Raw genomic sequence first — 14,389 nt, 5'->3', positions numbered from 1 at the left:
TGGCCAGTACGACATCGTCCTCTGTTGGTTACCAAACCACGTTGGAAATTCTGGTGACACAATGTTTGATTTTACTGCTAAGGCAGCAGTCAAATAATCTGTGACAACACTTCTTACTCTGGTTGCAAAGCTCGGATTAGATTACTAAAGTGTCCAGGTGGGCCAAACAAGAGGTATTTACTTTAATGAAGAAATGAGGGCAATATACCTTCTGTGCCAATGATCCTATCCAAACAAAGAATGTGCAGTCAAATGACTGCCCTGACACTATATCACCGACTCACAGTTCTACCCAAATGTTATGTCTACAATCACAACAACTTGAAAGGTGTTGAAGTGAGCTAGTGACTATGGTTTTACGCCGCTTTTAGCAATATTCCAGCAATATCATGGCGGGGGAACCAGAAATGTGCTTCACACATTGTACCCATGTGGGGAAAGGCGTCGAAGCGTGATCTTGACGTACACTCCGGAGGCGTTACATCTGACAGTGCTTATATGCTGTGAATAGTTTTCCTTTCTAAATACTTACAACACATCCAACATTCCGTATATTTCCTCACAGTCGTTCCATGTTAGATATGTTTAATCAGCTATTGGCTGTATCTGACTGGTGATCAAACCGTTGGTCGGGAATAAAAATACCTTCATCACAACAAATGTCGTAAAAACGCATATTCAAAGCTCTATCTATGACTATGGGTTTTGAAATATCACGTCTCACCCAGACAAGTAAGAGATTGATATAGTGAGCATCGATGTTTACAAGTGGGTTACTGTGACACCAATCAAGCACTTTACCATGCACTGGCAATATAGCAGATGACAAAATCTGGCACCACAATTTACAGTAGAACAGATAGCATCCTTCTAAAAGCAAACCCTGGACAAAATCGGATTGCTTGATATCTTTGACAGAGGCATGCCAGACGACGACCAGTGTGTCTCCTCTATTGGAATATTGCTGAGTGTGGCGTCAAACTAAACTCACTCACTCACCTCTACGGGGAAAAGGGGCAACTAACGGGATGGGATAGTCAGGGTTGCTGACTTGGTTGACACATGTCATCGTATTCCAGTTGCGTAGATCCATGCTCATGCTGTTGATCACTGGGTTGTCTGGTTCAGAGTCGATTATTTACAAACCGTTTCCATACAGCTAGAATATTGCTGAGTGCGGCATAAAACTAAACTCACTCATTCCCACACTTTGGGAAAAGATGTATGCCGTCATAATTATCAGGGAACACATGCAATTACATTCGATGTTTCCGAACAACCATAACCAACAAAAGAGAGAAATCAACATGTTCGTTCGTTCGTTTGGCAATTCTGTATCAATGGCGAAAGGTACCAAGTAGTTAGAGAATGGGCTCGAACAGGACCTGTGTTCACTACTCCATCAATACAAGTTTCGGTGTTCGAGGTTGCGATACTGTCGCAATATCGACAAATCCGGTGTAATCCAGTACCCGCTCACTCACACAACTACGGTATCAAGCGGTTGTGTTTACGCATAATGAAAACCTGAATCTCTCTTAAACATTGCGCAATTTCATGGAATATTTGCATTGACGTGTTACGTCACAATGACAGTGATTTTCCTTTGCCTTGCCCTTCCTCCTTTGGTTCCAGTTAATCCCGTTAGTATAAAGCCTGTTATCAGTTGTACTGTTTGGTAAGGAAATCCAGTAAAGCACAACCCCTTAAGAAGCAAGTATCTATTACAACATATAAATATGAACACTGGCTGAATCATGTTTACATAGAGTGTGGTGACGCACTTAACATATTATTTCGTTATTTTATATGATTGCATGCATTGTGGGGTGTCGTTGGTGACTACCACCTGGAGGTCGATGTAGGTCACATCCGTATGTGTGTGTTGCAATCTATGTTCTTTACATTTATCAGCGTTCCCTGTCTGGGTGTACACAAAGGAATCTTTTAAACAGGTGTTTCACTTACATTGTGAGGTGATCTACTAATGCCAGTCTTGCATGAGAGCTCTCGACGGCGACAGGATACCATTATGAACATACCTTTTTTCGTTGGGATATATGTGTTGTTGTATGGACCGCTGATCTCAGGTGAGCGTGACATATTCATTCTGACATATATTTTATATGTCAACTGACATCTTGTCAAATACGTATAAACAGGTCGTACATCGATTTTGTTCTTTAGGTCAAACTACATTGCTGTGTCAATCGTATTGCTACAGGTGCAATGATTGTTAAGCAAACAACCGATACAACAGAACAATAGGATCTACATTTTTTAGCATACCAAACTGCACGTACAATCATTACAGACGGCACAACTTTTAAAAGGTAGACAGGCAAAGCATAGGTATTTTGAATTTGAGGCTGTTCCGGGAAATGTATACTATATGGCAATGTTCTTTGTTCAATAGCGCATTTGTAAACGGGAAATTGGAGAAAGAGTGAGTGTCGCTTATCTAAACAAGATGGCGGACACGATATTGCGTAATGTTAACGTATTATGCTGGTGTCGGTGAATATAACCGCTGATGGGGGAATACATAACTGTTACTGCTGTTGACAGCTGGACCGTAAAGATGTTAATAACATAAATAATGTAGAGGCCATCACGGAGAATGACAATTACAAAAAAACATAAGGAAAAGGCCCGTATACGGCCCCAGACCTACCCCAGCCAACAAACCTGACCATGACCTTGTCCTTTTACATAAAACTAGAGAACATTTATATAATTGAATTTTCTCTCCAATTTGATAGAACTGTGATCAGGAAAAACATGGTCAATAATCGGACCTCATTTGCATAATGTCTCGTTTGCATTACTGAACCAGGCAGTGCCGATTATCCATCACTCTTGCTGGCTTAGTTTCGGAACCTCCCAATCTTGTGACCGACCCGGAGGGTGTATCCAGGTTTGCAGTCGAGAAGGCTGACGTGTTTGGGAGTCTACACATTCTCCGTAACGTGTTTTTAAGGTTCGGCTGGGCAATGCTTACTAAGAAGTCCATTTGCTGCCAGGGCTAGGCCCTGAGATGACGATCGCGATCTGAGCCAAATGAACTTGCTCAGCCTGATCACAAGAACCACCAATAAACAAGAAGTTACCATCCATTTACTTGTCTTACACCTGAATTTTATGTCATCCATTTATTCTAATCTGTAAATCACAAGTATTCTATTCCCATTGTTGAATAAGGTAAGGTGAGGTGACAACGGGTTTAACGTCGTGCTTAAGAATATTTCGCTCATATGAAGACGTGCATGCGTGTGTATATGTGGACAGTACTGGGGATTGCGACATGTGTCGTGACCGTAGAGACAAAGGTAACAGCTGACGCGACAATGAAAAACATAGATTCTGACCAAAATTATACCATGACCAGTGATGACGCGACAGTAAATGAGATCACAACCACTCCTGACAAGACAGTAAAGGAGACCACGACTGCAGCTGACTAGACAGTAAAGAAAACATTCATTACATCTGATGTAACAGTAACTAAGACAACTGCCACTGCTGACATAACAGATGGGGAGACATCAACTGCAGCTGACGCAACAGCAAAGGAGACCACGACACAGCTGATACGACAGTAAAGGAGACCATGACCACAGCTGATACAACGGTAAAGGAGATCACTACCACAGTTGGTACGACGGTAAAGGAGACCACGACACAGCTGATACGACAGTAAAGGAGATCACTACAACAGCTGATACGACTACTACAGAACGTATTATATTCCCGGAAACCATCGATCCTCCAAGGTGCTATGAATATTAACACTACTTCAGCCGTCTCACTTGTTGAACATACTAATATCATTTACACGTTTCAATACAGATACAAGAGCAGAATGGATATCCTCCCTTTCATCAGTATCGTTGAGTGAGTGATTGAGTGGGTTAAGATACAGTGTAAAAATGGGCTATAGATCGCCTACAACTGAAGGTAGATCACCACACTAGCTAGGGACCAGTATCGTTTAAAGCGTGTTTGCTTTCAAGGCGTAATGTGTATGTACAATGTCACCGTGCCGGGGAAATGGAATAGCCTCGTGGCTGCACATAATATTTCAGGCCCGGAGGAGCTGAAAGTATTCACATCCAACCCGGCATTTCAGCCGAACGTTGTATGCATAGGAATCAGAAGATATATATAAAACTAACATAATTATAAATACAACCAGTTACTCACACTGGAACGGACCCGCGAAGATCGTAAAACAAGACTCACTCACTCACCCACCTGTGTGTAATTAAGTATCCTTAACAATTTGTCATGCTCATGTTGAAATGTATGTTATTCTTGAAAAATGAAACAATTCAGGAGTGGCATAAATAGCTCACACTATCGGAAGTGCTTGAGGCATGTCTTTAGTTAAATTTCATAGCGTTATAGTTCTTGTTGTCGAAATTAACATATCCGAAACTTGGGAAAAGACTGTCATCCCTTTCAAAACATATTTCTAGCACATGAATCCAGAATGTCATAACTGTGGAAAGTAGCATTCTCATCCTAACACACACCCTTAACGCTGAAAGTCTAGTATTAGCGACAAATCTATGAGGTTTGTGATTAACAAACATAAGCGTGCTCGTGCGTTTGACAATTACTATTGCATCGACTAAGATATCTAACACAGATAGGATGCATCTTCTTTTGCAATGAATAACACTGTCATTGACAAGAACGAAGTCATGTACAAAAGGACGAGGAAAGTTTCTCAGAAACAAAAGTTGTTCTGAAGTTACAGTTTCTAAATTCTAAAGAGAATTCAAATTATAAAAATAAAAAAATAAAATATTGGGTGTAACATGTATCCCTGGCAGGCACCCGATGCAATACTAACAATTCCGTCCGTCTATAGTGAGTGAGTGAGTTATTATTTAACGTCACATCGGCAATATTACAGCCATATAGTGACGAGAAATGTTTTATATAAACAATAAATTAAAGTTGCTAAATAATCAGTCATCGAAGGACTGTAAAATAACTAGAGTATCACAGATGGATTCTAAAACAAGCATGAGCATGTAAAACTATTTTATTTATGAAGACAATACAATATAAAAACGGGCTATAGATCGCCAACAACTGGAGGTAGATCACCATACTAGGAACCATGGGGACTTACCTTACTTTTGCTACCTGCATGGACCCTAGTTGGATTAACACCATCCCTTCAGCCATTGGCGACAGAAGAGAAATCTAGCCATAAATTAAAAACACACTTTTTCTACGATTAAAAAGCAGGTACACTTAGATTGACTAAATGTTTTGGGACTTACGTACCCTCTCAGGAGGACAATAATTTTACAATACTTCAACCCCCTTTGAGAGTACAGCCACTAACAATCTCAGTTGCTAATCTAAACTACCAATAATAAAATATATATCTATTTACAAATCACTCAACAAATCTAATTTTGTAAAAAAAAGCAATAATTAAATGAGAACTGACATTAGTAAAAAGATCCTTCAGAGTTTTGGATTTGAAATAAATATCCCTTGTGATGGAATATTCAATGCAGTCAAGCAAGACATCCGTCTGTCTATACATGACAAGACAAGCTTTTACTTTGCCACACAACCCGTGAAAGTCCGGGTTAGTATGTGTCTTCAGTAATCCATGCTTGTCGTAAGAGGCGGCTAACGGGATCGGGTGGTCAGACTCGCTGACTTGGTTGACACATGTCATCGGTTCGCAATTGCGCCAATTGATGCTCATGCTGTCGACCACTGGATTGCCTGGTTCAGACTCGATTATTTACAGACCGCCGCCATGTAGCTGGAATATTGCTGAGTGCTGCGTAAAACTAAACTAACTCTCTCCTTCACTCTCTTTGGCACAGACATTATTGTCTAAAATAATATTTTTTGCCAAATCCAATCAAATGCATCTCGAAAATCAATAAATACAAATTACGAACGGTGTTTTGATTTTTCTCAAATATTTCTGACAAAGAGATTGTAAAATAAAAACAAATATTATCTGCTGTTGGACATAAACCATCAGCCCCTGAAGATCCGGGTTAGAACTGGTCTTCAGGAACCCATGCATGTTGTGGGAGGCGACTTAGGGGATTGAGTGGTCAGGCTCGCTGACTCGGTTGAAATCGTATGGCATCGCATCCAAATTGTGTATATCGATGCTCATGAAGGCAATCCCTGGAGTAACTAATCCACATTAGAATATTTACGGATCGCTAGGATGCTGCTGAATCCGGAATAAATAAGCAAACAAACAAAACCTAACCTCTTCATGGGAAATATGATTGATAGAGCTGTCAGATGACCCTTTTAACTTCGTGATATAGGCCGCAAGTTGGCCTCCTTGTCAAGTGGAGTCCATTGAAAATGTTCAATGACCATGAAGAAGATAGCAAATCCTAATGACATATCCAAGCATTTCCAACCAAAACATGCAACTGCGAAATGTAAACGAAAGTGAGCAGCAAGTTTGTAGAGGAAAATATCGTCACAGGTTCATCGTCAGCTCTGTCTCGGCTATTGGCTGGAACAAGAGTATTATCTCACAATATACAGTTCTTCATCTCCCTGTTTCCAATTTGACGATGTTGTGGATGAATCATCAGACATTCAAGGGCAGTATTTATAGAAAAGACACTAAAGTGCACAGCCGCACCAAAGAAGAGGCACTTCATTCAAAGAAGAGAGGAGGTAAATATACATTATGTGCCAAAGAACCTATCCAACCAAAGCCTATGCATGACAATATTAAAATTACTTTGCCTACCATCACCAGTATTGTCCAGTTGTCTGTCTGTCAATTCTTATACCATGCCAAACAATGGCATGATAAATTATGAACACTTGTAATTATATCCAATATTTCATGGAACACCAAGTGTATTCGTTATCTGTATATCATATCAGTAAATTCTAATAATATGTTCCCCACATGGTTACAGTATGTGAAGCCTATTTCTGTTATTAATGTTGAAATACTGCTAAACCCCTATTCACTCACTCTAATAATTATATTTTGCGGTCAGTGACGATGGGAGTAATGTTCTAAGGGAAGTAACTCCCGCTAACAAATAGGAACATAATATACTTTTAAAATACTAATTAAAATACAGCATTTCGAGTCGAGGGTCATCTCAAATTTTTTGTGTATTTTTATAAAAAGGCTTTAATCCTCCCAAAGACACGAGGGCCTATGCACTGGGGCTGTCAAAGGAAAATACAGTTTCGTAAAATTTTTTATATATGTACCTCCCAGAACCAGTTCACTCACACAAATAAGTCAAAACCAAGCGACTGCTTAAGTCACCAAGCGATAGTGAAAATAGTGAAAAACACGCGTCAGGCATAATACCAAGGCTTCCTAAATACAAGTTTTATTACAAACATTAGTGATAACCTCTTGATCACAGAATGCTATTTGTAAATCTATTTGAGAATTTCTCACAAACCAAACATTGCTCAGTTTCCTGGAATAGTTGCATTGACATAATACGTCACAATGACAGTGATTTCCCTTTGCCCTGTCCTTCCTCTTTGCTATAAATCAGTTATACTGTTTGGTAAGGAAATCCAGTACAGCACAACCCCTTAAGAAGCAAGTAGCTATTACAACATATAAATATGAGCCGCACTGACTGAATCATGTTTACATAGTGTGCGCTGACGCACCTAACAATATTACTTCGTTATCTGATAGGCTTGTTTGCTTTGTCGGGTGTCGTTGGTGACTACCACCTAGAAGCTGATGTAGGTCACATCCGTATAAGTGTGTTGCAATCTATTTATGCTCTTTTCATTGGAGCCTTCCCTGTGTGATAGGGTGTATACAGAGAAATTGATTCACGGATTTTACAGTTACATTGTGAGGTGATCTACTAATGTCAGTCTTGCATGAAAGCTCTCCACGGCGACAGGATGCCATTATGAACATACCTTGTTTCTTTGGATTATGTGTGTTGTTGTTGCATGGGCCACTGGTCTCAGGTGAGTGTGACATATATTCGTTTTCACATATTATGTTACATGTTAACTGACAAGTTGTGAAAAATGTATAAACAGGTGGTACGTTTTACAACAATAATCGATTTCGTTCTTTAGGTCAAACTACAGCTAGGTCAGAAAGTTGTAAATGGCAGACAGACAAGGCATATGCGTTTTGAATTTGAGTCTGACAGGAAAATATATCGTATATGACAATCTCATTTGTTCAATAGCGCATTAGTAAACAAGAAATTGGAGAAACGGCCTGTCGCCTATCTAAACAAGAAGGCGGACACGATATTGCGAAATGTTAACGCACAGGGCTGATCGTGCTGGGGTCAGTGAAGATAGGATGGGAAATGCATAACTATAAGTGTGTAATTATATCATATTATACAGTTGTTAGCAGCTGAATAAAAATCTATGCTATCATATGCATAGAATTAGATCCTCGTTGTATGAAATGCGTTATGAAAAAACAACATTGCTGACATGGCCAACGCCAAACTGGAAAAGTATCTGTTGGATCGTAGTGACCCAAGGTCTAAGAGTTACCATTCTGTCTACCCAGTTTAGTCAGTGAAGGGTCTAATGCATTTGGTCAGACAGGCAATTGTCATCCATTTTCATTAGTTTAGTCCACTATTTTACTTATTTTGTAGTGCAGGTAACACATAGTAATGGCTGATCACTTTCACAAAGTACAACACCGTTACAGTCTGTTAGAGTAAGTAAGGTTTTACGCCACATTTAGCAATATTCAAGCAATACCATGGTGGGGTTCACCACAAACGGGCTTCACACGTTGTACCCATGTGGGGAATCGAACCCGGGTCTACGGACGCCTCAGCCACTAGCTGACCCCACAGATTGTGAGAAGCAGATGAAAACTTAATTTATGCAAAAATTTAGTCTGTGTACTCTCACATCCTTTATGTCAGAATGAACAGGACAAACTGACTTATTTGGTAAATGGTCACACATAGATAGATTGCAGTATATATGGGTACACATACCAAGTCAGCCTGCTAAACCAACATCCGTCTCGTCCATACTGGCGTTTTTGGGTTTTATTTTGTGTGTGTGCGCATACAATAAAGTCATATATATCTTAAAAGGAAGTGGTTTCAATAATATATCCTAAATGCCATTTTTTCAAATTTGTCACTGATGTTGCTAACACAATGCATACATATAGAGAAGTGTATCGCAACACCTATTATTTTATCCTCCATACAGCCATTCATAATCATATCATATTATTTCTGCATGATCATATTGACCCATCGGGGACACCATAGACTGGATTTGGATGTCAATGTGCGACGATCAAAGGCGAGCATCATGTGTTTCCGTATTGAGTGAGTGAGTGAGAGTTAATATTTAACGTCACATCGGCAATATTTCAGCCATATCGTGACGAGAACATTTGATATTGAAATGAAATATATGTATATTATATAAAACCTGCCGACGAAGGACAGTAAAACAACTAGAATATCACATATATGTATGTAAAATTAGAAATTAAATCTAAAAAGTTATAACTATAGGGGAAAACAATACAGTATAAAAATGGACAATAAATCGCCAATAAGTTTCCGTATTGAGCATCACGTTTCAGTAAACTGCTTTTGCAGCTCAATAAATTGGACAATTAAGTGATTACGTTTATGATTAGCAAACTGGTGAGACACGTCACGCTTGGGATATACAGAATGTTGGTTGTCATCCATCGACTATCAGCCAAATGGCCAGAACATCAGAAAACTATTGACTTATGCACCGTCAGCGTTCCTGTCGACCACCCGTGGAAACTCCAATGGGAGATAGGGCCGTAGGTAGCCCATGGGCCCAGCCCACCCCCACACCCCACACCCACACACCCCACACACCCACACACCCCCCTAGAAATGTTTTACAGATTATTTTGTACATCAAAGTATTGATATAACACTCTGTTGAGTGTCATACCCTCACCGCACCCCTGAAATCAACACCTCAATTAATGACGCAAATATTGCGGGCAGCCCATCTGACAGAGGATCGGTACCAGAATGATACACCTAATCACATATGATTACAACAACCTATAATACATAAAACAAGGAGTCCAGGGCAATGACATAGCTTGACTACCCGGAACCCTATAAAATGAAGGCATATTGTGCAATACCTATTGATAATTAACGAACAAAAGCCTTAATTAGAAAAAGGAGTGCATTCAATCCAAAGGACTTCAAAAGACAGGATAGACAAAAGAAGGAATAACTAACAAAACAATACACAATAAACAAAGAGACATTGATTGGTGAAACTTTAAACAAATAAAATTACATAAACTATCGACTTATATGAACTATGAACCGATGCCATGTCATAAATCATTCCCTCATCGCCATAAGTGTTCATGAGCATACTAGTGGGCAGTGTGGCTTGTGAAAGTCTCAAGCTGTGGACAGGCTGGAGGAAATTCAAATACAGCTAAAAGTGTATAATGGAGTCAAAATCATGTTTGATATTCCCTTGCAACTGTAAATGTCTCAATTTCACGGTTTCATCGTAAATAAAGCAATCTTTCTGACTGACGTATCTTGTAAACTGAGTGAGTGAGTAATATTGAACAAACCTGAAGATATATATATTGATGTAAATTTCATAAACTGTGCAAGGTTATCTGTCGACTAATCAAACTTGCATGATGTAAATTAATGAATTTCTGGACTGTCAACTAGTTTAATGTATACAACTTTATATTTAAACTGAACAAAACAGTTGTTTTGCATATAAACAGATATGTCTAAACATATTTATAAACTTTAGTTCAGTACATCATGTACAGATGCTACAATTTTGAGCATGAAAAAATAATATTTATACACAATTGGAAATTAGATAAATGCAGTCATTTTACCTGCAGAAAGCAGTTAATTGCATCTGAGAGCATCTTATTTTAAAATATTCCCGGGGAGTATGCCCGGACCCCCCAAGATCCTCAGCCGATTCGCGGCCTTGTACGTGAATAGTGCTCCACCTATTAAGAAAAGTTATATATGCTTGCCTTGCAAGTATTACAATTTGCGTTTTTATTACAATTTACGTCGTAACACAGATCGTTGTAAGGCAAGCATATATAACATTTGAACAAGCGATTGTAGTTTCAAATTGCCTTTTTGTGCAGTTTAATAATATGTATGCATTTCATAGCTAGTCACCTAGGCTATTCCATTTGTCCAAACCACAACATACGGAGACAGATCATTTAGCAGACCGGGTGCTGTACTCTGGAATTGATAACCTGAAAATGTCAGAAAATCGGAAAATATCAACAGTTTCCGATCTTGTCGCAAAACCATCCTCTTCAAACGAGCATTCGACTAAGTGCACATGAGCAGGAATCTGGATATGTAGAGCTATACAAATGTATAATTTGATTTGATTTGATTTGATATATACCCGTTAGAAACCCACCCCACCCCACCCAACCCCACTTTATATTTATACATATCAAAACCTCAGAAGATATTTGCGAAAAGACGTGATACAGAGGACAGTAGGAGATTTTTATTGGATTATACATCAGGACGAATATCATTTTCGTCATTTGGCTAAGATTTGTCAGTTCATTCTTTGGTTATCGCGCTAACAATCTTTATATTGGCAAAACCCTCAGATTTTGCTGTGACCTTGAAAATTATCTCAGGTCACTCCATTTCACTTGTGTCGGTGAATCTCGAGAATATACCTTGGTACCAAATTTGAACAAAATCCATCATTTCTTTCTTGAGTTATGGCCCTAACAAGCCTATTTGATGTATGAAATGCAACGAAAAACAAACACCCGCGTATTTACGAGTGATTACAACTGTTATTACAAGTTTACGTAAATATTTATTACATTTTACCGCAACGAACATTATTACAATTTACGTCAATTTTATTATAATTTGCGTGTTACAATTTACGTCAATTTTTATTACAATTTACGTTTTTATTACAATTTACGTCAAGTTTATTACAATTTGCTGCAAGTATTACAATTTGCGTTCTTATTACAATTTACGTCGTAACAATCTGGAAGATTAAAGTGTTTCAACAGATTCAGTAATGTCTGGGGTAGTCTTGTTGAAGAATGTTAAAGTAATTCAGATGGCATATCATTGCAAACCGCAGCTTCATTATATCAAAGACAAAATATACTGTATCTCTAACTTCCAGAATGGGTATGCCTCGATTACGTTCATCAGGTAGTTCTACAATGCAAATGCTACAACGTGAATCATGCTCAGATAAATCCAAGTCCATTTCATCTGAAAAAGTGGAGGTTTTTTCCCTAGGTTTAACAATTGATTGTTCAAAATAATTGTGTCACTGATTTTGCTACAAGAAGAGAATGATGTCCTGCTTTGAAATATAGTGGATTTCCAACGAACGTATTTGATGTGTATCCTGGCATCAAGTACATTTGGAATAAATTGCTTCTTCTTATGTCTAGGGTACGAAAGTCCTAATACATTCAAAGTGACTTTAAACTGTCCGCTTTTTTCATCGTAGAATATGTGTGTTTTTAACTTATGGCTATGTTTGTCTCCCATCACCAGTGGCTGAAGGGATGGTGTAAAACCAGCTAGGGTCCATGTAGGTAGTAAAGGTACTGTAAGTTTTAATGGTCCCTAGCATGGTGATCAGCCTTCAGTTGTTGGTGATCTATAGCCCTTTTTTTATACTGTATTGTTGTCTCTACTTATGTATTTTTATGATAGCGTACTAGTTTTAAATAGATATCTGTGACAGTCCAGTACTTTCACTGTCCTTCGATGACAGGTTTTTACGTTTTAAAATTATTGATTTTAATATTGGTATAAAATTAATTTTTCTCGTTACTATATGGCTGTGACGCTAAATATTAACTCACTAACTCACTCCTACCTCCTGTTGCTGGTGATCTCCAGTCCGTTTTTTTATTGTATTGTCCATCACAGTTTATTTAATTTTACAGTTACATACTACTTTTAATTCTCTATCTGTGATAATCTAGTTTTTACTGTCCTTCGTTGACAGGTTTTTATACTTTTCTTGTGGATATATAACTTTTGAAGTCACGATATGGCTGAAATATTGCCAGTGTGACTATCAATTTTAACTCACTCACGCTCCTTTTATGTCTCACCGTAAAGCTGTAATATTCATTCATCTTGATGGGGGGTGCTTCAGGCTAACCCTGGCACGACATAAGATGTCTCTACTGATCCTACTGCTAGTGAACTTAACCACGATGTGCCAAAATCATCGTTTTTATAAGTTTTTGACTTGGACGTTTCGTATTCGATTCCTCGTATATGATTCGTATGAAAGCCAACGACGTCTATTTCAACACCAATAACCTTTAGATACAAAGAAAAAGAGAAATGTAAACGGTGTTCTTATGAATGACTGTGAGAAAAGCTACTTACACTGTGTGCTGACTGATGACAATAGTACACAGATTCAACAATTCTGCACACAAAACATTAGAATATATTACAGTGCTTCATTTGTTTAATTTTTATGCGAACCGGTTTAGTTATTTTAGGCTTTATCTAGCCAAATATTATTTGACTTGGTAAAGACGGCCTGAACAATGAGCTCCGGCTCAGGGTGTACTTCGGTTCTTGTGTGTTGCTATGTGAGCTGGACGGTGTATGTCCTTGGAAAACAAATAACAACGCAGGGTTTCAATCCCAGCCATTTATTGTCAGCGTCTATCCCGGCTTTGTGTATGGCAATACCATCTTTAATCAGGTGTTGCTTCTAGCCCAGACGGGGCGGTGGGGTAGCCTAATGGTTAAAGCGTTGGCTCGTCAAGCCGAAGACCCGGGTTCGAATCCCCACATGGGTACAATGTGTGAAGCCCATTTCTGGTGTCCCCCGCCGTGATGTTGCTGGAATATTGCTAAAAGCGGCGTAAAACCAAACTCAGTCAGTCTAGCCCAGACGGTTATGGTTTTATGAACTTTCCAAGAACTCACGAACATGACATTTTGCATGGCTGACAACGGCGAACATTTGTATTTTCTTTTTCTTTGCATAAAACAAATAGATCAGTATGGTATGATTTATGCCACAACGATCCTTGGGAAAGCTGACCAATTACAACTGATATTCATATTCACAATTTACGAAGCATATGAAATTATTTCCATGCAATAATAACTGTCGACATGTATGGGTCCTGAATATGAAGACAACGTTGTTCGAACTCTGTAAAATATTCCACACATGACCTTCCTTTGTATGGAATAATAGCCCACTATCTTGTCCATTTATGAACTATTTGCCAGGATGTTTTCTAAGATGATATTAACTTGTCAATAGAATGTAAGGATGGTGTGTTTGTGTAAATCTGCAAGACATGCAATACCATGTCAGC

The 14,389-nt window shown here is 38.7% G+C and overlaps 1 protein-coding gene across 1 annotated transcript in view; it reads left to right on the top strand.

Annotated features, from left to right (window-relative positions):
* The first annotated feature begins 1,945 nt into the window (after positions 1 to 1,945).
* LOC124285534 (tolloid-like protein 2) overlaps positions 1,946 to 14,389 on the top strand; it is a 28,100-nt gene continuing 15,656 nt past the window's right edge. The window contains exon 1 of the mRNA XM_046721774.1: positions 1,946 to 2,090. Within this exon, the coding sequence (XP_046577730.1) occupies positions 1,988 to 2,090 (103 nt within the window). The 5' untranslated portion in view covers positions 1,946 to 1,987. The remainder of the gene's footprint in view (positions 2,091 to 14,389) is intronic.

This window comes from Haliotis rubra, unplaced genomic scaffold, assembly GCF_003918875.1.
Source record: "Haliotis rubra isolate DU_JTF1 unplaced genomic scaffold, ASM391887v1 Scf362, whole genome shotgun sequence".
NCBI classification, from domain to species: Eukaryota; Metazoa; Mollusca; class Gastropoda; order Lepetellida; family Haliotidae; genus Haliotis; species Haliotis rubra.
The sequence above is the reverse complement of the archived record's forward strand: the minus strand, read 5'-3'. Positions and strand labels throughout refer to the sequence as shown.